This window comes from Xiphophorus couchianus, chromosome 20 (genome assembly GCF_001444195.1).
Source record: "Xiphophorus couchianus chromosome 20, X_couchianus-1.0, whole genome shotgun sequence".
NCBI classification, from domain to species: domain Eukaryota; kingdom Metazoa; phylum Chordata; class Actinopteri; order Cyprinodontiformes; family Poeciliidae; genus Xiphophorus; species Xiphophorus couchianus.
In genome coordinates this window covers 8,396,975-8,423,536 of record NC_040247.1, presented here as the reverse complement: position 1 = coordinate 8,423,536, position 26,562 = coordinate 8,396,975, and the positions used below count along the sequence as shown (strand labels likewise).

The window sequence follows — 26,562 nt, the reverse complement described above, 5'->3', positions numbered from 1 at the left end:
ACGACCAGTCGACGTTAGATGACGAAACTAGACGAATGTTCTCATGGGATTTGTAGTTCTGAATCTATCCAGAGAGGTTTGCAGCTCTTGAGAGCACGGAAGAAGAATTTGACATTTAGCATGAGTATACCCAAGAAAATATTTAAAACAGAGCAATTCCAAAGACATTGCTGTGTCCCGTTTTGTTCGGCTTCCTCCAAATGTAATAGTTTTCATTCTTTTCCTACCGATTCCGACTTGAGAAAACAATGGCTGATAAACATACGGCGTGATCCATACACAGTTACCGCTCACACCAAAGTTTGCAGCGGACATTTCACTTCTGATCAGCTCATAGAGCCAACATCTCTGAAAGGTGGTCGGAGGCTGGTTAAAGGTGCCGTACCAACATTGTTTGAATGGAATATCTGTGAAAGTAAAACAGAACCACCGCCTCCTCTACAGGTACAAGAATGGCACAGTTTACAGAAGGACCATAATTACTGCTTCATCCCCGGGCCCCCTGCAAAGAAAAGGTCATCATCTTCTAAATTGGACATGTCAATATCAGCAACAGAAGACCAGTCCAAATACGTGAAGAACCTGAGGAAAAACATTTGGGAGCAATTTATCAAGCAAGAGTTTTGTTTACAACGGTTTGCAGGCTCTGATGAAGACATCCAGTTTTATACCAGGTAAGTCTAATTTTTTATTTCAGCTGTTTGTGTTTTTTGAGCTGTGAAGGGTGTCATATAAATAAAGTTTATAAAATCAGTATCGAACAAGGGATGCTGGGTCACATGTCTCGTAAATAAAGTCTGTGTGTGGAATTTAATCTCAGTATAAATTCAGCTGTTCTGTGAAGGCCTTAGTCATTTGTTAGAGAGCATCTGTGAATTCACAGCAACATGGAGATCAAGGAGCACACCTGACAGAATAGATGTTAGATTTTAAAATGCTAGACAAGGATTTGAGCATGTCAAGACTTTTCAGTCAATTGTTACAAAATAGGTGTACAGCTGAACTGACCAAAAAGCTTGAAGCTGTCAGCTGAAGGTGGTTCTACTACAAAATATTGACTAAAGGGGACTGAACAAAAATGCATGACATTCTGTTTATGATTTAAACAAAATGTTTAAATTACACAGTGTTACAAATTATTATGCAAATTGGATTTAAGTGTCATAAAGATGAAATTTTTTGTTATGCTATTAAATTTATAGATGGTATTGTGTGACAGGGCTCTTTGAATCACTATAATTAATTTCAGAGAGCTGGGTTGATTAGTTTGTCTGGTGAGCTCAGTTAAAATAAATCTACTTAAGAAAGATGTTCCACATTATTAAGCAGGCCACAGGTTTCAAGCAATATGGAAAGAGAAAGGATCTCTGCTGATGAAAATCATCAGATAGTGTAGTGCCGTATGACAAGGTATGAAAACATTAGATATTTAACAAAAACTGAAGAGTTATCGTACTGTGAAGAGATTTGTGGCTGATTCAGAACAAAGATGGGTTTGTACAGATAAAGGCAAAATCAGGAAGGTTTCTGTTAGACAAATTTATCGGATTAAGAGAGCAGCTGTTAAATGCCCTTACAAAGCAGCAAACAGTTATTTGAAGCTGCTGGTGCTTCTGGAACCTCAAGGTGGAGGATCCTCCAGAGACTTCCGGTGCATGAACCTACTATTCGGCCACCCCTAACCAGTGCTCACAAGTAGAAACGGTTCCAATGGGCCCAGCTGTACATGATTTTTTGTCAGAACAGTTAATGAAGATTAATTTTCAAACAGACTTGTTCACTGATGACTGCTGTGCAACCCTGGATGGTCCAGATGGACGCAGTAGTGGATTGGTGGTGGATGGCCACCACACCCCACCACATCTATGACGTCAGCAAGGAGATGATGGAGTCATTTTTTGGGCCGAAATCATGGGGAAAGAGCTGGTCAGCCCCTTCAGAGTCCCCGAAGATGTGAAAATGACCTCAGCAAAGTATATGGACTTTCTGACTGATCACTTTCTTTAATGGTTCAAAAAGAAGAGCCGTACCTTCTGTAGCAAAATCATCTTCATGCATGACGATGCACCATCTCATGCTGCAAGGAGTACCACTGTGTCATTGGCTGCTATGGGTATAAAAGAGGAGAAACTCAGGGTGTGGTCACCATCCTCTTCTGACCTCAACCCTATTGAGAACCTTTGGAGTTTCCTCAAGCAGAAGATCTGAGGGTGGAATGCAGTTCATATCAAAACAGCAGCTCTGGGAAGGTTTTCTGACTTCCTGCAAAGAAATTCAAGCAGAAACTATCCACAAACTCACAAGTTCAATGGATGCAAGAATTGTGCAGGTGATATCAAAGAAGGGGTCCTATGTTAACATGTAACTCGGTCTGTTAAGATGTTTTTGATTGAAATAGCTTTTGATGTTAGTACATGTGACCACTTAATGCTGCACATTCAAATAATGACCCTTTGAAGTTCTTTATGATCCATAAAATGTTTAGAAAATCTGCTGTGCATAATAATTTGGAACAGTGCATTTTGAGTTTTTTATTTTAGAAACAAATACTGTTCTCATGGGGAGTTTTGTTCAGTAAAATTTGATTTATACTGTAATAGGTCATGACTTGAAAATTATACTGACCATCATTTGCATTGACCATTTAAGAAAATCTGAGAAAATATCACTTGCATAATAATTTGGAACACGGTGTATAACCTTCTGTTGTAATCTAACATTATAACAGAATATTAAATTATAACATCCTGTTACATTTAGAAATTGTTTGAAATTTTCAAACAGTTTCAAAATTGTTTGAAATTTGTTTCAATTTCAAATAATTTGAAACCCTTCTTATTTCATTTCAAAACTATACATGACAATTTTATTTTGTTTTTCAAATAAAATTCCCAGTGAAGTTTTTTTTCTAACATAACTACATGTGAAACTACAAGGATAGAAAAACCAAAGAACTAAATAAATTACTTTAGTAGTTACGTTTGGTATTGGTGTGATAACAGGATATGATTCATGTCTCCATTTTTAAATAGATTTCCAAGCTACAAACATTTGATGGCATTTTGGTTCTTGATTGAGCCTTGGATTCATAAAATGGTCAGGATGTCAAGAGCTAAATTAGCTGCCAAGGGAAATGAAGAAATGATGATCTCTGCACCGTCATCAGAGGTAGGCCATGGGGTTTGCTGGTAGCATCATGAGTTGCGCTCTCAGTGCATTTCTTAACGCATTCTCTCTTATGTCAACTTCACAGAGGCAGCATCTTCAACCTGTTGACGAGTTCTTTCTTTTCCTCGTTTTTCTGTCACTTGGTATGAAAGAAAGGGACCTTGCAATTCGATTCAACGCTCACCAGTCCATCGTGAGCCGCATTATTGCAATGTGGACAAATTTTCTTTTCACTGTTCTGGGGTCTCAGTGCATCTGGCTTACACGGCAGAAAGTACAAGCTTATCTCCCTGAGGAATTTATGGATTTCCCTGACACCCAGGTGATCCTGGACTGTACAGAGCTGAGGTGTCAAATGCCATCTTCACCTCTTCCCCAGAGGGACATGAACCCCTCTCACAGATCCCTCTGCACCATGAGAGCCTTGATTGGCATAGCTCCACACGGTGCTGTAACATTCATCTCTGATCTATATAGAGGTTCATTCAGTATTAGCGAGCTATTCAAACGCTCTGGCATTGCTGAAAACTTGACCGAAGACATGGCAGTGATGGTAAATAAGGGCTTCCTGATTAGGGATTGTTGTGAGTGTAAAGTGTACTCCCTTTCTTTTCTGTCCAAGCACCCAGGAGACCAGGCCACAGCAAGACTCAAAATGCACGTGGAGCAAGTCATTGGGAGGGTAAAACAGAATAAACTTTTTCATGGCATTGTCTCTCTGTCACAGGCCTACAGCATTAACCAGCTGTTTGTAGTTGCATGTTTGCTGTCAAATTATCAGAACACTGCTTTAGTTAATAAAGTGGTTCATTGAGGATCTGTGGGCTTAAGCCACAAAATGAACACAAAGATTTGATCTACGAAGCTGTGAAAAAAAACTACTTGCAACAGATAAATTTCTGTCACTTGAGTCGAAAGCAGACAAGAAAACTGATTCTGTTGTGCTGCTAAATTAGTTCTTGAAAGATAGTTGGAACTCATTCTGTGTTGAGAAATGCTTTATGTTTGGTTTTGCAGTTTGGCATTGTATTCTTCACTAAGTTTGACTATTGTTTGAATTAAACTAGTTTTTATGTTTTGAATCTGAAGCAGACTGACGTGAATTGGATTTATTTCAATAAAGTTTTGGTTGCTGAATTGGAATATTTGATAGAAATTCTATACTTGTCTTGTCAAATGCATTGAGATTATACTACAAAAAAGCTGAATAAAAAATACTGTACTAAGGTAATTGAAATAATTTGTAAAGTTCATCTCTTAAAATCCTGTGTTTAACTGCAGATCCATGTTTTGTCATCAACGATCATAAATAAAAATATGTAGCATAAAATAAGTGATTTCATAAATATTCACTTACTGAAACGTGACTGACCTAATTCAACAGAGGTCCAATTGGCCCAATTGGTGCTAATAGTCTCACAGTGAGAGAAATGGATATCACCTGATTGCTGTAAGTGTCTTGAGTCATTGTAATAGAAAGGAATCTTTTTTCACTTTGACATTAATGTTGTTGGGTTTTTTTTGTTTTGTTTTGTTTTTTGTTTTTGTCACAAAAGCCAAATTTCTTTGAGTCAAATTTTATAGCTTTCTAAAAGTAATAAAAATGGATATAATATTCAAAGAGGTGAATACTTTTTATAGGCACTAAAAGCTTTGGGGTTTATCTGATTAAATGTACTTAAATTAAAAGGTGTAAATTGTATTTACATAAGTATTTTGTTGGTCTCACATGACTGCATGATTAATTCAGTGGCCTACACAAACTGTAAATCCATTTCATGCTTCTGAAGCTTTGCTTCAAACATATTTTTAGCATTGTTTTGGTGACTAACACACCCTGCAAACATAGGAAACACATTTGTTATTAGTGCTGTCACTGTTTACATGTAAAAATTGAATATGCAGAAAATTATCGTGCGGAGTTTTGCATAATAAGCAGTTCCACTGTGTGAAACAGTACCTGCTACCTAACGAGATTAATCAAAAAGCTTAAGCTGAAAAAAATTAGGATGTAGATTTTAAATTTAACATCACCTTCATGGAAAGAACCCAATCGGAGCATGGTTCAGTGCCATGGTTACTGATCCATCTTTTGAAAAAGAGACCTTTTGTTTAGTGTGCCTTCAAACCACTACTACAACAGTTTTGATGAAACAACCTTAATAACTGCAATACCAAATTGATTTATGTGGTCAGTATGAACTTTAAATAAAAAAAATGTTGTCATTTATGAAATTATTTAAATGGTTAGACTTGATATGTTTTTAGTTACGTTTTTGACAATGCTCCACTGACTTGAACCCCATGAATGGGACAAACAACTTCTCACATCTACACATTTAGTGTGTGTGGTGACTCACTTTTCCTCATTGTCCTGCAGCACTATGTTCTTACTGACTTCTCCTGAAAAAAACTATTTTTAGTGAACACTGAATAAAATCACAAATATAAGTCTCATTAGGATTGTTTCTGCTTCTGGGGCCATGACCCCAGTCATATAATGAAACCCCAAGTGTAATCTTAAGATCATTTTAAAAACCATTTGTTAGAAGGCAAACTGGAGAAAATAGTAAACACTTAGAAAACACGGCCAGAAGTAACTGTCCAAATATTGGCACATATGCAGTCTGTCTATTACGGCTGCATGATATTAGAAGATCATCTACTGAGAACATTGTTTTTAAATATTATGATAATGATGATACTAATCGCAATACATTTGAATTTTGTCCACTCCTGCCTTTCCCTGATCTAAATCCCATAGTGAATCTGCAGAATATTGTCAAGAAGAAGATTTAAAAAAAAAATTTTTAAAAACATGCGACAATGCAGATAAGCTGAAAGCCACTATTAAGCAATCTGCAGTGGGAGTTTTTGCCACAGGAGGCTAAGTCTTATATTGGGTGAATATAATATAGAGTACCAGGACATATTTTTCTCTAGGCAGACATTTCTGTTTTGAAACCCATCTTCTTTGTATCTTTTGCAATACAAACTTTTAAAAACCACATTTTTTGTTTTTGGTTTTTGTAAATTATAATCAAAATAATAACGAAAGTAACAGAAATAGATCTGTTAAATCAGGTGTGTTCATCCATCCATTACTCTGTGTATCTACATGAATTACTAAAGTAAGCTTCCAACGTACAATCACAATAATGTTTTAGATTCTATTTGTGTTTTAGTTTCTATATGCTTTAAAAAATAACTAAATAAATATGAGGAAGTGAACACATAGCCTAAACTAAAAGCAGGCAGTCTCTGTATCTCAGGTCAGGGCAAAAAACAGGCAAGACACTATTGAATATTTTTAAAAGGACATTTTCTTCATCAACTTACATAGAAGGCTACTTACTTATTCTTATCACAAAAGTACAGGAACATACGCTTTAAGGCCCCTGATTTATGTGACAACATGACCATTTCTTTCTGAAATATCTTTCTCTTTCATGTTGAATAAATATCAGGGATTTAAATTAAATATTTTAGTTTCAAGAAAAGGGAGAGAGACAAACCAACAACTAAGTTCTTCTCTTGGCAGGGGATATTGGTATTGCTACCACCACCTACACTGGACGGTTCCATACTAGCAAAACATTCAAAGCGGCCTATGATGTGCTCTTTCATTTAATCTGGGATTTATTTGTGGTTGGCTAAGCATCAATATGTATTCATATTTATACATATCCACACAGTGTATATTGATGAGCACCACAGGTTTTATCTTTTCCAGTGGAATCCAAATGTGACCAAGATACAGCGTTCCTGTGTCCAGGAAGCAATAAATAGTTTATATTTCCCAGGAAGAAGGAAATCTTCCACCTCCAGGAAGAGAAAAATAGGCAAGTGGTTTTAAATTAAGCCTGTTTAAATGGTGTTCTTAGTGACATTTGCACTAAGCATATAATACAAACTGACAAGACTTTAGGTAACAGTATTAGGTGTCAAATTTATGTTATTGGAGCTGAGAATGTGAGATCTCATAGTTTGGGTCATTTATGTTTTCTACATAAATGCAGTTTTAAAGCCTTATTCAAATCAGTTCTCCATTTTCAGAATCTTTTAGGATCAACCCAGGCACCAAGACTATACTTCAGAAGATAAATATATTTAGCATTAAAAGTTAGTCATGCTAGTACTCTTGTGCTAATTATGTTTTCTTATTAAAATGTAATACTTCTAACATGCCAACTAAGCAAAGTAAGCCAGTCTGACCTAATAAATGAAGAAGTAATTATTTCTATCAGTAATTTTTTGCTCTTTGTTTTCACACGTCTTAGAAAATACTCCAAGATGCAATTTTCTCGTGTTTGTATATCTCTTTGCCGGCCACTCAACGTCTGAATTGTCACAACAGCTGAACAGATGGTCACTTGTCCTGATCCTGGTTCTGTTGGAGGTTTCTTCTTCTTAAAATTGAGTTGATTCTCTCCACTATCCCTTAGTGCTTGCTCCGGATTAGTTAGACCATGGAAGTAAAATTTCATTGCAATCTGATGGATTTGACATTTAATGATCCACTGAATCTGGCTGTAGTAATGTGAATCCACTGCCTTGCACTGTACATAACAGGATTTAAATTGGGCCTATAATTTGCTTTGACATGGCTAATCTTAACTAGAGCAATATAAATTAATTTAATTGGGAAAAGACAAGCAAATGTGCTGGAGGGTTAACACTTTTATTGCAAGATTAAATATCAAGATAAATACTTTCAGTTAAATTTTAAGGTCTTGCTTAAAAAAACAATTTGCTTGTCTGCACTAGTAAAATACTGGCAGTAATTTTATTGCATTTCATTTTCACACAGTCATGTTTTGAAGTTGATGAACCCCTGGTAGAATACAGGTGACAGGCAAGACACTGATGAAGTGGAGTTTAATCAAGCAAAAAAAATGAATAAAATAAATAAATAATTCCAGAGTTACAAATAAAACTGTTTAGAACAGGTGAGTCTAATTAAATGTGCTGCAGGTTTGTGGGGGGTCAACGCTAGAGAAGCTGAAGGATGATGGCCAAACAATACACAGTAAAAACAAATGAAAGAATAAACATAACCAAGAAGAACACAAAACTCAAAACCAGAATGACTAAACTCAGTCCATAGCAGTTATTTCTGTTTTTGTGCCAAATTGTTTTCTTGGAACAAGAAAAGGTTTTGCTTTTTCACAATTTTTATTAAATATTCATAAATAAACCAATGAACATTTGTGCAATAAAATCTAGCATTTTTGGAAGAATTTAGCTTTCCCAATACTGTATCAAGTGAATGACATTGAAACTCATGCTTTGACATCATCTGAATTTGCCTTCAAGTCAGTGTGGTGCCACAAAGTCCATCAGATGAAATGTTCTCCCCTGTGTTACCACAGGCCATGTCATGAACACAGTGCCAACGGTGTCAGTGGGAGTCAGTGGGATCTGCATGTTCTGAAACACTTCACTCTGCCAAATTGTAATCATCTGGTGTTGTGGGAGTAGTTTATAGCTGCCAGGAATTTATTCATTATTTTAAATTCTAGTATTATCTTATTCAGGGACATAAGAGACAAACAAACACACTCATTCCTATCTAAAATTGCCAATTAACCTACACTGCATGTTTTTGCAGGTAAGCTGAGCACACACAAAAATTATAAATATTTAAGTTTATATACGTGTTTTTTCTCCATATGAAATATCACAAGCAAAATATTGATATAATACAGAAGAAAAATGATCTGGCAGATCAGTTAGCCATCTTCCTTATTTATATTTTCATTTTAAGAGTAGTCCTAGAATCTCACTCTGTCACAATAACACTCTGTATGTGTTACTTCGTTTCATCCATTAGCCTTCTCTGTGTTCTTCTTTCTTCCTTTTTGGCAGCCCATACTTTAAATCTTCTGTTCAAAACATAAAGCTATGAAAATATTTCCCCCTTTACAGCTTTCTTATGGTTATGTTTTTTGTTATAACTAAATGTTTCAGATAATCAAACTGATCTTGGTGTCAGACAAATTTAACTCGTGTAAATGCAAGCAACCGATCCCCAAAATTAAAATTTTTCTTATTAAGGAGATATAAAGCTATACTTTATATATAAAAAAGTACATATGGATGATGCAGCAGGTCAATGATTATAAGCATTTGCACCTTAATGGCTTCCAAAAATCCACATGGAGGTAAAGTAATTGAGGAGTGGCCTATTCAAAGTTTTGACACTAATCCAAACAATCTAAATTTCATGTTTAAAGTGCAACTTTAAACATGCAATTTATGATCAAATGTAGCTTTCATTTAAACAATAATGTACAGAAAAGGATTAAAACATATATGTAAAAGACTTCTTACAGGATTGCGGGGAGCTAGCATCCATCCCCAGCAAACACAGGGTGAAGGTCATGGTACACCCCAGGCAGGATGAAAATGGCAAAGCAGAACTTATCTGTACGAAGGCAAATAACAGTGCTATATTCATAGCATACAATGTCTGTACACAATTTTACATTAGCTTTTTTTTAATGAATCACACCTGTTTTATCACTTTACACTTTTTACTCCTCTATCAATGTTATTGTTATTTTCTTTGGATTCATTCCTTGATAAAGTGAATCATGTCATGCTTCCTTCATCTTTTCTGCCCACAAGCTTCTGATGGGAGCCAACATTCCTCACGGAGAAAGAAAGTTCTCCTGGAAGATGTTGTCAGGACGACTGTGTTTCTATTGGTGGCTATGGAAGTACCATGGCAACCATAGACCTCAGTCCTCTTAAGTTCATTAAGTGTTGGAGTCGGTGGCTGGTGAAGAACTCCAAGTAACAAACATTTTAACTACAAAGTGTTTGGAAAAGTTTAAACCTGAAGCATCACACACTTTGCTGAGGTTTAGCTCATCTGCACTGACTCATTCAGGGTCTCTTTGTCCACCAAATCAATACAACCATTCAACCATTCTCTAAATTTGTCTTTTTTCCTCAGGTGCCAGCATTTCTTAAAAAAGGAATGTGGAGGATTAGACCACAAAATGGAGAAATCCTGATCCCTCAATTTAATTCAATCATTCTTTCTAAAGCACCTGATTAAATAAAGAACACATGCAAGCAAGCATTGAGGGACAGCATTGTTTGGGATTATGTTAACACAAATAAGCCTAAAAGGCTTTGACGTTTTATCTCTCCGGACAAAAGTCACATGTTGGAGATGAAGCTGCTGACGTTTTTTTTCTGTTCATTTCCAAATCAAGTGTCCTATTTTAAATTTGTGGCTTTTTATTATGTGGGTGGGCTAAACAAAACGTGTGTGTCAGGGGGATTTATAAAAGGTCTGAAGGGTCGAATCAGATCTCAGTTGGAGAGTTTTAGCATTAGAGGAGCTGTTTTCACTCAGAGAGAAGAAATGTAAGTACCTGCAATTATTGTTTGTCCAAGAGACTTTGAGAATTTTGTTATTTATTCTCAAAGTTTATGCTGTGTACTTGTATTTTTTTTAAATGACAAAATTAATAAAACTGAAAGTAATTCTGAAGTTGCAATTGTCAGTTACACAATGTAAAAGTAATAGCATAATAATAGAAATTTGGTGATTTTTCAAAACTGTTTAGCTTTGTTTTATTTTTCTCAAATCTGAAAACTGATGTTGTACAGATGTTTTTTTTTCTACTGTTCTCACCTTTATCATGGCAGAAACCTACAATTATGTCTTCAGAGAATTTAAATTTAAGCTGCAAGAGATTATTAGGAGTTCATTCTTTCCTCCTTTACAGAATCCCATCCATGGAAAGGTTTGTCATACAAGTTTCATTTTAGGTTTTATAATTCAAAATTTAAAAAGAGATTTCTAAATCTAAAACTATTGGTAAATGCCAACAGAAATTTCCCCTAATTGTCAGGTTTAAACACCTATTGAGACACCTATTAAGGTTGCGCAGAGATGTGAAATTAATAGTTGCTATTGATTTATGCAAAATTCTGTGTTTTATAGTTTCATAATTGACTTAGTTTCATAACTGCTGCAATTTGTTTTAGCAAAGAGTTAATTGTTTTGCTCATCTATGTTCTTTTAGAAAATGAAACAATAAAAATTAAGGTCAAATAAATTTGACTTGTGACAATAAAAGTTTATAGGAGGAACCTGACTCCGGATTTGCATATTACCACATAATTATTCGCCAACTCCTCTCTGTGTTTCCCAGTGAAAGAGTACAGCAGATAGATCTGACTAAATGACTAGATGTCCTGCTCTTCAGATACATTTTTCTCCTATGTTATGTTATATTTTGTTTATGTTTTCTAATTCAGAAGATGCAGATCTCGCCTGTGCAGTTGTTTGCTGTGATGGTTCTTGTCATCTTTACCACCGGCCATTGTCAACAGAATGACAAGTGAGACAAGCACCTTTGATTTTCTGCTTTTGTGCAGATAGTTATTTTGTCTTGAGACAAGTTAAACATATATAAGTTATTTAAGATATTTATACTCATATCATGAGTCCAAAATCTGTTCTTCAATTAATCTAGATAAGTGGTTGATTTATGTTCTGATCCATTAACATGTTACCTGATTATTTTTACAAGAACCAATGACAAAGTGTTTACTTTCCATTCTCTTTAGGATAGAAAACACTTCATACATAATTGGATAAAAAGGTCCAATTTAACATCAAAGAACTTTTGTAGACTATAACTCTGAATTATTTATGGCATTAAGTCCTCAGATGTCAGCAGCATTTCTTGATTTTTTTTTTCTTTTCAGAATCAACAGTAAATTCTGTTATGTCTTAAATTAAGTTCCAAAAGTGACATTTGATGCAGGGGAACATACTTCACTTGATTTTGCTTTTATGTAAACAATTAAAATAAACATGGATTTTTAATCCTAGTCTTTCAATGTATTTTTTATATTAAACCTTGATATGTTTTTGCATGGGTACCAACAGTTTTTATATTAATGTAAGAATCTGGTTTTGGCACCCACCTAACGTGAATGGGGAGTTTTTAGATAAAACGTGGTTTGAATGGAACTGTGTATTCTTCAAACGTTTTCTGAGTTGTGAGGGAGTTCACTGACATGTGTTTGGTCTCCCTGCAGTCGCCGAGCGGTGACTGAACACCAGCTGATGCACGATCGTGGTCGAAACATCCAGAGTCTGAAAAGGCTCATCTGGCTTTCCAGCGCTATGGAGGGTCTTCACACTGCACAGACCCGCTCAGCTGCTGCTGCTACTGCTTTCACCCCTTCAAAGCTCCTGAGCTCCCCTCTGAATCCAGTTCTGATCCCAGCTGGAGAGAGCCCCCAATCTCCTCAGGTCCAGAACATGCTGAGAGACTTCTTTTATCCCCATTTGAATCATCTCTTGGATGAAGAGCCCTAACACCATGCAAATGCACATGAAACATAAAATAAAATGCACAGAAAGATTGAGCGTGTCATTTTTTTTGTATAACAGAAAACCTACAGCACACCAATAAAATCTTCTGTAAGGCGGCCAAGACTTAATGTAGGCTTACAAATAGATGGTGCTTTTAATTCATTTTAATTCATTTTTGCTTGCATAGTAGTTGACAGGGGCTCTCGGCACACATAATTATTTACAGAGAGAACTGCAATGCACTTCAATCTGGACAAAATTTGAAGATTTGAGAGGTGTTTTGGGAATATTTTCCAAATTAGATTGTGGAGCTAGTAAGTTTAATAATGGGGATTTATTTTAAACCATGCTCCATACACCCTGACAACTTAAAATTATGTATTATCTACTCCCTCTATCATTTTCCATGTGATTGGTATTTACATTGTTTCAGGACACTGCCTAAAAATGTTATGTAAAAGAAAATAAGTGCTGCTAGGCTTTTTTTGTCTTGTAAAATAGACATAAAAGATTAATCTAACTGTGCATTTCTTTTTATTTTGCCCTGCTAATTTAAGCTAAATGCCTCAAGTACATAACATAACAAGTGTCTATGGTTTTATGTGTCAAATGAATGAATAATAGGAAGAATAATTTAAAATTTACCTGAACAGCAGTGTTAGCACACATTTTAAAAATTCCAACAGAGCCCTATTTTTGTATATGATGACAAATATGTAACATGGCATTGTCTTGTAGATGTATAAGTCGTTTGATGGAAATAAACTGGGGGTGTGTTTCCACATTTTCAATTTCATTTCCTATTCATTGTGCTTTTATACATATTGCACTGATATAATTTGATTTAAAAAATATTATTGTTGTTATTATGATTAGTTGTAGTATTAACGTCTTATACAAGTACAGGCCATTTAAAAATGTATTATTATTAGTTGCCTGGGAGATCTAGTTCTGGATAAATTTCTCCCTGACTGAAGTAGACGTCGCGAGATTTCCGTGATGGCTAACGATAACTAGCTCACCAAGCCGACTGGGTGCTGGGACACTGGGTCGTGGACATTTCTTTACGGCTGCAGACGCTGCTCTGGATCATAAACAGTAAATCGGAGCGGACACTACAAGGACAAGCTGGCTGTTGGACTTAAGCTTCATAACTGACCCGTGGACAGTCCGTGGCCCCTGTCCTTTAATCGCCAGGTCAGTTGGTGTTAGCATTCGTTAGCTGAATTTGTTTTAGCTTGTTAAGCTAGACAGGGCTGCACACCCGTCAACACCACTTTCGTAAATAGAAAACGTGCGTACTACACATTTTTTGTTCAAATAAAAATTCTAATTCTAGAATAATTTAAATGGGGTTGGGAATTTGAATTCGTTGCATTTGGTCCGTTTGAACCAAGCTAACAGCTAACATGCTACTCAAGAAAATGTTTGCTGTCGATTAAGAACTGTCGGCAGTTCGTGTGTTACTGAGAGCTGGCAGTTAAATAAGTATATTCTTACTGCATTTAGACGTTATAAATAAATCGCCTTTGGCTTGTACAATGATAACAAGCCTTCGGAGTTACTCTGAGTGGAACTGTAAGCGTAATAGTAGAGCGCAACATGACACGTTGTGTTTTGACTTGTCTGGATGTTCCATTCTGACTTGATTGATCACATCATATCAGTGACAGAGACATGCGACAGTCGAGATTCACAAGGGTCGCTGTGTCCTGTCTCTGAGGACGTTTATGTTTAACAGCAAAGTAGGGGTTGTTTTAATTAAAAAAAATTCCCTCCTCTATGTGCAACGCTGAAAATATTTACATGAATGCTGGACCGAGGTACTTGAAATGTAATTGTTTAATCTTTGGTTAGAGTCGTAATATAAGAATGTAAGCATTGCTGTTTTAATAAAGAGTAGGTACTTGACATTGCTCTCAAACCATAAATAGTAATAGTTTGTGAAACCGCTTGAGATACCCTTACTTCTTCATAACTTGTTTCCCTAGTTCTTTAGACGTTCTGCATTCTTTAATTATTTTTAAAAAAACACTTATTAATGACAGTGAATTGTTTAAAAGATTGTTTGAGCTACTTTAAAAACATTAATTGTAAGTGTTTAATTTTTTTCCAGAGCCACCTTTCTAGCAAACTATGACGGAAGTATAGACTTGGCATTTACTTACTAATTGTTAATTAGTTACAGAAATATTAAGGTAACTTTGTCCTTCATTATCTGAACTGGTGTGGACATTTTTAATTACATGTTATATGTGTGTTGTTTGCTAGTCTCTTCCTGATCAGCAGGTCACATACTGATTGTTATATGCGTCAAAACAAAGATAAGTGACATGCTTTTGGTATGTAAATGCATCAACCGACAGGATGTATTATGATGCATTTTTTGAGTTGAGTAAGAATCCAAAAAAGATTAATATAATCTTGCAGTTCTTTCATTTTCTGCACACTCAATTTTAAGACCTGCAGTAGATTTATTTTATTTATATCATTGTCCTTCTGAAAATATCATGATCATTTTTAGTAGGTTTTTCTCAGAAAACCATTGGTTAATTCTCCCCAGACGTCGTCCAGCCACATCGTGGATCTTTAGCCCTCCAGACAGGACAGTGGCAGAGGCAGAGCCATCAAGGATCACATCAGGGCTCCATGAGCATCACGGGGCAGCACGGGGGAGGCCTGCGTACTCGCCGAAGCCTTGCCCGGGACAAGGATCAGAGGCCAGGCGTGGGCATGGAGGCGGCCTGCTGGCTGTCTCCTGGAGTGCTGCGCAGGTTGATCGAGCTTCCTTCTCCCCCTCTATCCCGGCACCAGCTCAAGAGACTGGAGGAGCATAGGTATAAACACTGCATCCTGTATTGCACAAAATTTGATTTATTATCCAATTGCCAAATAATGATTTGGCTGCAAGTTTTTATGCAACAACTCAAGTACAATGTATGTGTCAAGTATTTTATTATTGTTTCTCTTGTTTTTGCATGTTACACTAAATGTTAAAGCTAATGATGTTCAGGCTGTACTTAAAACATAATTATATGAAAAACGTTTGAGAGTAGTTCAGCAATGAAACCCAAGGGACTGTAATACAATGTGTGTATTGTTCTCAATTACTTTACCTGGTGTTTGCTTTTGTGCTGTAGTGTTTACTCACTACTGAGGAGTGATAAATCTCCTTCTTTATACTGTTTGTTTAAAGTAGAACAAGTATGTCAAGTCTGACGTATGTTTAAATGATTAATACAAACCCTTTTATGAATGTTCCTGCACAAAAATTTAGAGCTTATAAGATGAATTGGAATTTTTATGAATTACATTAAGTAAAAACATTATAATTTTCCTTAAAAACTACAGTACAAGAGGATGATGCTGATAAATATGCGTTTTTGGCTAAGTGTAAGGGACGTAAAAATTAATATACATAATTGCAGGATGAGTTATGTTTTGGAAAAAAAAATGGCCCCAATAATGACAAGAATCAGCAGTCTTCATATGTTAAAACCTCTTTTAGCCGTTGCTATGGTGATTTGGTCCTTCTTTCAACTCCATTGTTTTTGATTCTAATTTTGGGAGAAATCTCCAGGACCTCACCTGCTTTTTTTCCGTCCCTGCAGGTACAGCAGTGCTGGACGCTCGCTGCTGGAGCCTCTGATGCAGCGCTATTGGGAGTGGTTGGTTGGACAGGTCCCTTCCTGGATTGCCCCCAACCTCATCACCATCATCGGCCTGGCCACCAATGTCTTCACCACCCTCGTGCTTGTCTACTACTGCCCAACTGCCACTGAGCAGGTGGGACAGAAAAAATACTTCTAGTCCTAGAACATATTCTTACTACCTAAATAATTCTGGACACTGCTAATAGGAAACTGTTGAAGAAGAAGAAATTAAAATTGTTTAGTAAATTATTTAACGATATAATCAGCTTATTAAAGTGGTGAGGAAATGTGAATGTGGTTTGACGACGTTATCAATAACAATCAAAGCTGAAAAGTTAATTCTTAATTTAATTAAACATTTTTTTTTCTGCAAAGGTTGCAGATAAAATTTTTCACACTTTAAGACTAAGTGGTCCATCTTGACTGGAAGCAGTGTGTTGGTTTATATTATTTAATGGCATAAACAGTGCCTTTTAGATTCCATTGAAAAAATATTCTGTACTGATATGTTTGGTTATTCTAATAGCTTCTGTTTATCATCCTTGGAATAAAATGTTCCTTGGGAGGAAAAAAGCTTTGTGTAATAAAACTCCTAATGATAATTACATTTTTCTGTGTTTGTGTTGCTCCAGGCTCCTCTCTGGGCATACCTAATGTGTGCAGTGGGTCTCTTTATCTACCAGTCATTGGATGCCATTGATGGAAAACAGGCCAGACGCACCAATAGCAGCTCTCCATTGGGCGAGCTATTTGACCACGGCTGCGACTCCCTCTCTACAGGTGGGTTTTGTTGATGTCTGGCTCTCATGATGTGGAGTTTTGTTTTGTACTTCTATTAGCTAACATCTCAGTCTGATGTTGCTGCAGTTTTCTCTGTGGTCATTCATTTAAACTTTATAACACTCTACAATGTATTGGCGTGTGCTTGCAAACGCTCAAATCTCTGTCTTGATTAGAACAGCATGTCTCACAGTGCTGACTTCCCATTACACACACCTCTTTTTGTCTGTGTCATCACTTCTTCTGGAACCCAGCAGCATAACAGCCTGACCCCCCCATCTCTTTATTCTGCCTCTGTGCTGCAGAAATACAATAGCAAGGCACAGTTGGTTGTACCTTAAAAAAAAAAAAACAACCTCTGAATGAGCAGAGTTTCGTCTCAGAAAACCTGTAACCATGTTAACAGTGTCTGTACCTGTGTTTCATCCTTGCAGTGTTTGTTGTACTGGGAACCAGTATAGCAGTGCAGCTGGGCACCAACCCAGACTGGATGTTCTTCTGCTGCTTCGCTGGGATGTTTATGTTCTACTGTGCCCACTGGCAAACATACGTGTCAGGAACGCTACGCTTTGGCATGTGAGTCGGGAAACAATGAAAACAAATCTGTTTTGTCTCAGTCTGACCATTTGTCAGTACCTCTGACTTCAGACCAGCCTTTAGTGACACACAAGCTTGCTTTTAAAAAGTCTTGTATATTTCATGTGCTTTAGAATGATCAAAACAGAACAAACAAATCCCCTTTTTTCATACATTATTGTCAGAAATTATCTATATTATGTAGAAATGGTTTATTATTGTCACAAATGCAAAATTAAAAGTCCATTGTGCCTTTTTTATGTTTTATAAAAGATGGTAATATGCAGAGAGATTAGCTTCAGTATCAATATTATAGTACACTGACTTTCTAGTTGGATGAAATGGCATTATGGGTCAGTCCTGAGTTGGTTGCCAAGCCAATATAAGTTTTGCTGTCTATGGGAAATTTTAACATTACTATATACAATTGGCTGAAGCTAAAGATGTGCTAAATTCAATGGGAAAAAGGCCACTCGTGATTCTTCTAAAGGCTGAAGCTATATATTAAATTTATTCGTAAATGAAAATTGACTCTGGAAAACACAAACCGTTTTTTCTGTAATTTTATTTTGGGTTATGCTCATTTATAGCTTTTCTTGAGAACCTAGAGGCTAATTATGTGATTGAAAATTTGCCAAAAGCTAATCTGCATAATTTCACTGCAAAAACACAAAATTTTACCAAGTATGTTTGCTTTAGTTTGAGCTTAAAACAAGCTCCTATATCTTGATGAAAAGTTACTCGTATGTTAATTTTGTCTTATTTAAGGTGAAAATATTATGCACTAGAAACTAGACCAAAAATACTTTTAGATTTTGTTTTTGTGCAGTGTTTGGTATCTCATCCTTGGTCTTAAAGACTATTGCTAAAAAGAGACATTTTGTTGAATTAAAAAAAGTGGTTGGAAGAACCCAGGAACAGGTTCTTGGCATCTTGTAATCTTGGGCTTACTCCAGGGCTCTGAAGAAGTTATCTAAAAGTGAATCCAGCAGTAATACTTTAATAGTAGTCCTTTTCATCAGTTTATAGCAGTAGCGTGTGCAGTCATGGTGGAGTAAATGTAATGTGTCCTGTGTGTAGATTTGACATAACAGAGTCGCAGCTCTGTCTAGCAGGATTACAGATGTTCACAGCCACTGTTGGTCCCTCCCTGTGGAAAGTGATGGTAAACTTCCTGGCTGCTGCCTGCATGGCTTACTGCTGCCTGCCTCCACAATGGCTGCTGTCCTGCATGGAGTCACATTGAGAACAATGATTCATAATCTGTTTCATTTTTTTCTACTTGTATATAAACTTAAAGTTAATCATTTAGACCCAAACTATTGGCTCCATGTCCGGTAATGTCTTGTGGAGGAAGGCTGTAGGAATTTGATGTGCTGGTAGACTTTTACTAAACTTCACTGTAAATCCTCTGCTTTTTCCTCCCACTCAGCATTGATGTGACTGAGGTGCAAATCTTCATTATAATCATGTATTTGCTGGCCGCCGTGGGAGGATCTGCTTTTTGGCAGTCACTGGTAATTTTGAATGGTTCTAATTCCAACAAATTGACATATTGCATATGATTCTATAATTCTATGGTGGTAATTTTGATAATTTCATAAACATGTAATGCTGCTCTAACATTGTTGTGTTGACTGTTTTATTCTAGTAAAAAAAACAATCTTGATAGTGCTTTTATCATTCTCTAACATTACTCATGACGTCTTCATTGTGGATGCAACTCTGAACGTGCTTATGACGTACAGAACAACTTTAAAAACCGGACCAGCGTATGTTTTAATCTCTTTGTTTGACCAACTGTAAGTTTCTAAGTTTGCTGTGTGAATCTTTTGATTCCCAGATTCCCGTCCTAAATATCCAGATGAAAATGATTCCGGCCATTTGCACTTTATTAGGAGCCATCTTCTCTTGCACAAATTACTTCAGAGTTATATTTACTGGAGGTGTTGGTAAAAATGGATCCACAATAGCTGTAAGTATCAAAACATTTTGGTTCAAAAGTATCATTGATGTTGCTGTTTGTGGAGTTGTGGGATTAGTTAGTAAATTATTATAAAGAGTTTACCTGATAACGTTTTTTCCTGGGTGACCCTTTCCTGGGTCACCTGCTCCTTATGCAAATAAGGATGCAGTCTACATCTCTGTATCAGCTCTGCTGTAAGCCCCATGAACAGACTAATAGTCTGCTGACAGTATATCTCTGTAAAGCCGCTGTTAATATTTTATAATCTGAATGTTATGATTTATATTTGTTTGCTTGACTGCTTTCAAATAAATGGCACTCACCAAAAAGGCTCCACAGTGAAGCCAAACTTAAGGATAAAATAGAACTGAATAAAAGCTATGCAGATAGTACAAAGACTCGAGGGTAATTTTAAAATACCATGTGACTGTACTGGCAAAACAATAAAACAAAACTCCATTATCTCTTGGTTCACTAATTTACTGAGCTGACATAGTAGGGCTGAATAATAAATCAATAAAGATGTATATCGCAATAGACACATGATCAATAATTTCACTAAAATTTGACCCAGAATTGCACGGCATTATGGGGTATGTAGGCAGAGGAATGTTCTTATCCACTTAACCTGTCATGGACAGTCAGGCATGGTTGGTGGCATCAACTAACTCGCTCACTCTTTGGTTATCTAGCAGCAACCTGTTAAGTAACTTCTGGTTACCTAGAAACAACCTGTTGAGTAACTTGCGCAGCAGCTTCAAGTTTCTCCACTGTACCTCATAAGCTCTTTAAAATAATAAAACATGCCATGGAGTGAAAACTGTAGATAAGAGGATTTGTCACGCCACCACATTGACAGTATTTCAGATATTTAAAACAAAAAATGAATTAATTATTGGTATCAGCTGCTTGAATGTTTATATTGTGATACGTTTATAAATTTTTCAGCCATGTCGTCCAGCCTTATGACAAAACTGCATGTGGCCGCAGCAGTTTTGACAGATGAAATGGAGCACAGCTATTTAAACCTTTAAACATATAAATTTTAAAATGTAATTTGAAGCCAAGAAATGGATACTAGCAATCCCAAATGTTTTATTTTCCCCTGTGCAAGCTAATTAAGAAATAGCCTTTTTTGTGTCATGACGAAAAAAATGTATGACTAATTCCAAAAAGAAACAAAGAGCAAAGAGCCAAGATTATAAAAGAATGGATTATAGTATCAAGGTGACTGCTTTATTTGTGATAAATGCCTCAACTGGAAAAAGAAGGATTTTACCGCTGTGTTTACTTAACTATCAATCATAAAGGAGTGTCAACTCTCACACCCAGATTTCTGATACTGGTTTTCTTGTTTTCTATCGGTGCCAGTTGGCCCAAACGGCAGGTCTTCTGTCTTGTTCTTATTAAAATTCAGAAGATTTAGTCCCACCCATCTCCTGATTTAAGCCAGGTACTTAAGAAGACAATGAGCAGAGCAGGGAACAAAACCATTCACAAGGAAATAAACTTGCCAGTTGTCTGACGCTTTATTTCAGAAAATGACCTGTTTAAAGCTCTGTTTATTTGTGATTGAGTCATTCAGGGCACATGTTAGTACCACCTACAGGGCCAATTTTCCTATCTTTGTAAAATGAAAGACTGTTAGAAACATAAGATTTTAGGAACTGGTTTTTAGTACACCTTTGTATAAATGTACTGACACTGATTTTGTTGTCCTTTGTCCCCAGGGAACCAGCGTCCTCTCTCCTGTCCTACATATTGGTTCAGTTATAATTTTGGCAGTGATGATATACAAAAAGTCTGCTGTCCAGCTCTTCGAGAAACATCCATGTCTTTATATCCTGGCGTTTGGCTTCGTATCGGCCAAAATCACAAATAAATTAGTTGTAAGTCTTTTCTTCAGTACAAATGGAAATCTACATCACAGTTGGCATTTTTACCACACCAGACATATTTACTCAAAGAAATAGTTACAATTTTCAAGACTAAACGGGATAAATGCAGGAATCATATTTAATGCACCACTATAGTCGTATTGCGAATTGTTCAATCGACCATTATCTGAGTATTTAACATTTAAAACCTTTTGAGTAGAGGGAGGCACAACTGTCATACAAAAATCTCTTTTGAAGGTCAGTAATACATGACATTTTCTGAGAAATGTTGATTTAAGCATGATGCTAGACTTCCACCTTATGGTGCTCAACTCGTTTTTGTGCATAACCCTGTTGTTATATTAGACTCATGTAAAAGATGAAAAACTCTTTTAAGTTTGCACTATTAAAAATAAAACTATTTAAGTTTGTAATTACAAACTATTTAAGTTTGTAATTTCTATACACAAGAGTGGATTTTGGTCAAATTATCTGCCAGTTAAACTTTAAACATACAAATTTTAAAATGTAATTTGAAGCCAAGAAATGGATACTAGCAGTCCCAAATGTTTTCTTTTCCTGTGCGTGCCGTGGTGGCGTAGGGGATAGCGCGACCCATGTTTAGAGGCCTTGAGTCCTCCATGCGGCTGTCGCGGGTTCGACTCCCGGACCTGACGATATTTGCCACATGTCTTCCCCCCTCTCCTTTCCTGTCAGCCTACTGTCATATAAGGGACACTAGAGACAACAAAAGACCCCCTGGAGGGGTAAAAAAAAAGTTTTCTTTTCCCCTGTGCAAGCAATCAAGACATAGCCTTTTTTGTGTCATGAGGAAAAAATGTATGACTAATTCCAAAAAGTTTTTGGTCAAATTATCTGCCAGTAAAACTTTATTAGCAGCATAATCTTTGAGTAGATATAATTTGTTTGTACTTGAGCTCAAAGAAATTGAGCTAATTTGTACATTTTCTAGTTGTTAGAAAATGTACAAATTGCTAAATATAAATTATTAAGTCAAATTATTTACATTCCATTCTCATATCCAACAAGGATCAACAAAGCTGTTCTCACTCATGAGACTTCCTGTGGCCAGTGCTGATGTTCCTTCCTAGAAATTTTGTTGTGTTTTTAGAGATTGCTGAATCTTCTATTTGTTTTTTATGTGATCTGCATATTTTTCTCTTCACAGGTAGCACATATGACAAAAAGTGAGATGCATCTCCATGATTTAGCCTTCTTGGGGCCAGGATTACTGTTTCTTGATCAGTATTTCAATAGTTTTATTGATGAGTACCTGGTACTCTGGATTGCACTGGTAAGTACATGCTTGATGCCAACTGGTGTATTTTGGACAGACCTATATGTAAAAGCTCAGATGCAGTCAATGACATTAATGATAAATATCAATGTTTTAGGTTAAAACATGTTTGTTTTTTTTTAGGTAGTTTAAAATATGATGTTTGTAGATTCCTTATCAGTTACAATTCCTCAATGAGTCCTGATTGTGTTTGAAATCCTTTTCAACCAGCAGGGGTGTACTTGTTTTTTTTATTTAGTTTTTTTTTCCCAGACTTGTAAGCTTTCTTTTCCCCCACATATGTATCTCAAGTCAACATTGTATGGTTTACAGAAAACTTTAACAGTTTAATAATCATATTTTAATTTCTGAAGTGGTTTAAGTGTCCTCTTCAGATTTCTGATTATATTGTGCATTACCTGTGTTTGTAACTTTGCTTTTTCAGTCTTAAAATGGTGATCTTTCTCTTGTCTTTTGCAGATCATTTCCCTGTTTGACCTGGTGCGCTACTGTGTCAGTGTTTGCAACCAGATTGCCTGCCATCTTCACATTTTTGTTTTCAAAATCAAGCCTTTGCTTAGTCCCCGGTCCAGCTAATTGCTGAGTGGACGCCAGCCGTTACTGACTCTGTCCCTTCAACTTAGTCCCACTCATCTTCTCTTCCCTCAGTTTTACTTCTAAAGAGGCAGGAGTCGATGTAGTGTAAAATATGTGCTTCTGCCAACTGAATGTGAGGACAAATATTATACAATAGGATACTGGAATATTAGTCATTTTTTCTTTTCTATGATTTTACCACCAATACAGAATTTAATTTCTGACAGATTCATGGTTACAATGAGTAAATGTTTCAGAAGAGTACAGGTGCTACTCTGTGCGTCCAAGGAGAGAAACTTACATGTGTTTTAACTGTATAAGTGCAAGAAAATGTACAAGAAACGAATCAAGGTTTTTGCTTTTCATGATAAGGATTTTTGTAATATTTGCCTAACTTTAACTTTTGCTATTGTAAATAGGAAACTGTTATAGTGTGCTTCTCTTAAGTTAAAAGTCCTGCTACAACACATATAAATATATATATAAAAATTTCATGTATTGGATTTTTAAAGCAACTTCATCTTCTGCACATGAATCAAAACTGTGCTGCTATTTTGTATCAGCAAAATGTGTTTTTGGAAGAAACAGCAGCAACTTTATTTTATTATGTAACATATCAGAACATACTTTTTTCTTTTCATTATTTTTTTGTACTTCAAAAATATTCACTGCCAGTCCATTCTCAGTTTAATATGTTGATATTTCGTTTTGCTTTCTGCATTACTGGGTTTTGTACACTTTAAAGTTAGTTAATGAGAAGGTTTTCTTTGTTTTATTTTTTGGTTACAAAAAACATTTTCACAAGTGGGAAAGGAGAACTATATTGAGTTAGAGGACTCTTTAATGGCATTTATAGTTTTGCAGGTGTATATGAGAGGCCTGAGAGACTAATTGTGGCCTTTGATCTCAACAGTAAATTCATGGTAGTAATTTCACACATTTTGAGCTTTTGATAACTAAAATGAAAACTTGTGTTTCAGTCCTGTTACGGTTCACCGGCATCCAAACCGCCCCAAAAGAAATCCCATGAAAAGACCAAATCATACTTGCACGTCTCACTTTTATCACCTACTTTTACTAAGATGTTTGCACCAACTTGGTATCTAATGGTGTTATTTTGATTAAAAATATTATTTTTATTTTGATTAAAATTTATCTAATTTCCTAAGCTGCTTGTTCTTCTATTTTACCCTTTTTTTTCCTTACCATTTTTGCTTAGATTCAGATGCAAGTTGGGATTAAAATAACCAAAGCTGTTAATTCATAGTAACATAAGAACAAATGACTGCTAAATGATGCAAACTTAATGACACCAAATTGTGACTATTATTTGAAAATCCTTCTCTTTAGATCTGATGGGTTTTTTTCTTTTCTTTTTTTTTTTTTACATTTGTCTTTTCATGGGATTTGTGGATAAGAAATCCCCAGACTCTTACCAGACTGATGAATGAACACAGTGCAGCTGCCTGACTGAATCCTCTTTGTGAGCTGTGTCTAATACTGATCTCACCGTTTTCTCCCAAACACGTCTGCTGTAACAGAACAGGTGCACACGTGAAAGAATGCGCAGGAGATGAGGTGTAAAAACAAGCTCATAGTTTTTTTGTTTTTGTTTTTTTATTTCCTTTTTTGTAATGATCAAGTTTATTAAAACCCCATCTATTCCGTGTGCGGCTGCTGCTGCTCGCTCACCTCAGACTGACGCCGTGTTTAAGATTGCTGCTGCTGAAGAGGGTTTCCATCGCTGGTCTGGATTCATACAGACCCGGTTATAATTTCCTGCTTATGCATTTTGTGCCTGTTAATGTTTGTTTTTGGGGGGTTTTCAAAGTCTGTTTCTAGGACTCTACAGTTTTCTTTACCATCTGTAATGCCAAATGTTCAGTCTCAGAAAGTGTGTGGTATCTCAGTTTCTGTTAACCGATTTCAGGATGATTGTGGTGTTTAATCATCCAGATATCTGAATATATCTTTACATAAAAAGACCGGCTCACCCAGATCAGTTTTTTTCTTTTTATAAATTTTTTTGAAAAGTGATTTTCTGAAAATAAAAACTTTAATTCGGAAGAATGTTTAATGAGTTTTGGCACTATACATAAAAAAATAAATAAATCTTGCTCCTACCAGTCTTTTGTTTTACACAAGCATGTCATATATGCCAAATCTCTGATTTTTGACTCATTTTAAAACAATCCAGCTTGAAATTAAAATGTTGGAATTTAATTGGAATTTTGTAGAGAAGTATTTTTGAGTAACATTGTTTTTAATAAAAGATTGTTAGATTTCTTTCCAACACCTGAAGAATAATGTAAAAATTGAATTGGTAGAAAAATTACTTTGACAAAATCCAATATTTTAGGATTGTGGTTCCCACCCTCGCCCCCCATTGTAAATCAGGTAATAAAAAAGGTTTTATATGTCAAAAACGCTTACTGAACATTTACCAATTACAATTTCCAAAACTTTCTTTGTCTTCAAACTGAACTAAGTTGCATTTAAATGTTTGCTGAATAGGATGCCTAAAAGACTTGAATTTTATAATAAAATTAAAACAATCTAGAGGGATTTGGGTGATCCAGGTCGTCAAAAGAACATAGCAGAGGGCTCCACTTTGCAGATTTGGTATGAAATACAAGGTACATTTAAGAAAAGTCATGGAATGTCATTTTCCTATCTTTATTTCTGGTTCTCAGTGTTCTAGGACAAAATAAGGAATGAACTGGTTCCTCAATCTGCATGTTGTAGTATTCCACTGTACAGTTTGTATCTGGAGAGGCTTTGTATGACTTCTACCTGAAAACTCAGCCGAACAACTTTTCATAATGACTCTGTGAGGTACACCACCATCGCTGCAGCTTGTGTGCTTATAGTTCCTGGCATCAGGTCCATTCTCATCTGTGAAGTTAAAAAAAAAATGCCTTAATGAACTCATTCGTTTTCTATTACTTTGTATAAATTGAAGCCTTTCTCGATGAGCGCGTTGTCACTGTGTGCACGTGCTCTCATAGGCTTGTGGAAAAGTTTGTCTTCTGTTGGCCAGAAAGCCAAGCTCAGGTATTTCACCAGTGTGCGCCACAGTGTGTTGGATCACCTGACAATCTCTGCTTCATCTAACAATGCAAATAAATTTCATATTCCCACCTAAAAACATGGTTTTGATTGTGTCGCACTGGAAATATATGCATAGGTCTTTTTTCTTTATTGCCATGGACTTGTTGCATGAAGAAAGTTTTCCTCTTGGGCATAAAAGTAGTCTTATTTATAAAAGAAAGATGAAACTTTGAATGCCAGTTCTTTCT

General features: G+C 36.0%; 2 protein-coding genes across 6 annotated transcripts; both read left to right on the top strand.

Moving 5' to 3' along the window:
• The first annotated feature begins 38 nt into the window (after nt 1-38).
• Nucleotides 39-12,568, top strand: pth4 (parathyroid hormone 4). Of its 4 annotated transcripts, XR_003593636.1 has the most exons (6): nt 39-674; nt 3,033-3,168; nt 3,254-9,966; nt 10,130-10,548; nt 11,449-11,531; nt 12,238-12,568. XR_003593636.1 is itself a non-coding variant. In XM_028003169.1 (2 exons), the coding sequence occupies exons 1-2, from the start codon at nt 11,846-11,848 to the stop codon at nt 12,518-12,520; spliced, it is 303 nt and encodes a 100-aa protein (XP_027858970.1). In that variant the 5' UTR covers nt 11,599-11,845; the 3' UTR covers nt 12,521-12,567. The 4 variants fall into 4 exon arrangements, 1 of the variants encoding a protein (XP_027858970.1); XR_003593635.1 differs by having other exon boundaries at nt 3,254-10,548; XR_003593637.1 differs by lacking the exon at nt 3,033-3,168 and having other exon boundaries at nt 57-674; nt 9,799-10,548; nt 12,238-12,567.
• A 929-nt stretch (nt 12,569-13,497) lies between these two features.
• cept1b (choline/ethanolamine phosphotransferase 1b) lies at nt 13,498-26,411 on the top strand. 2 transcript variants are annotated; one of them, XM_028003186.1, is made up of 10 exons: nt 13,498-13,714; nt 15,081-15,354; nt 16,129-16,303; nt 16,803-16,950; nt 17,385-17,526; nt 18,607-18,691; nt 19,370-19,501; nt 21,223-21,381; nt 22,559-22,684; nt 23,147-26,411. In XM_028003186.1, exons 2-10 carry the CDS (start codon nt 15,167-15,169, stop codon nt 23,261-23,263), a joined length of 1,272 nt encoding a protein of 423 aa, XP_027858987.1. In that variant the 5' UTR covers nt 13,498-13,714; nt 15,081-15,166; the 3' UTR covers nt 23,264-26,411. The 2 variants fall into 2 exon arrangements, with proteins under 2 accessions (XP_027858987.1, XP_027858986.1); XM_028003185.1 differs by lacking the exon at nt 18,607-18,691 and adding an exon at nt 18,959-19,043 and having other exon boundaries at nt 13,500-13,714.
• Nucleotides 26,412-26,562: the final 151 nt, after the last annotated feature.

Excerpts from the sequence above, each read along its gene's own strand:
- pth4 (XM_028003169.1), top strand. The coding sequence starts at position 11,846 with ATGGCATTAAGTCCTCAGAT. Across the intron at positions 11,866-12,237 it reads ATGGCATTAAGTCCTCAGAT|TCGCCGAGCGGTGACTGAAC; the intron begins GTCAGCAGCATT and ends GTCTCCCTGCAG.
- cept1b (XM_028003186.1), top strand. The coding sequence starts at position 15,167 with ATGAGCATCACGGGGCAGCACGGGGGAGGCCTGCGTACTCGCCGAAGC. Across the intron at positions 17,527-18,606 it reads GGAACGCTACGCTTTGGCAT|ATTTGACATAACAGAGTCGC; the intron begins GTGAGTCGGGAA and ends TCCTGTGTGTAG. Across the intron at positions 22,685-23,146 it reads TGGTACTCTGGATTGCACTG|ATCATTTCCCTGTTTGACCT; the intron begins GTAAGTACATGC and ends TGTCTTTTGCAG.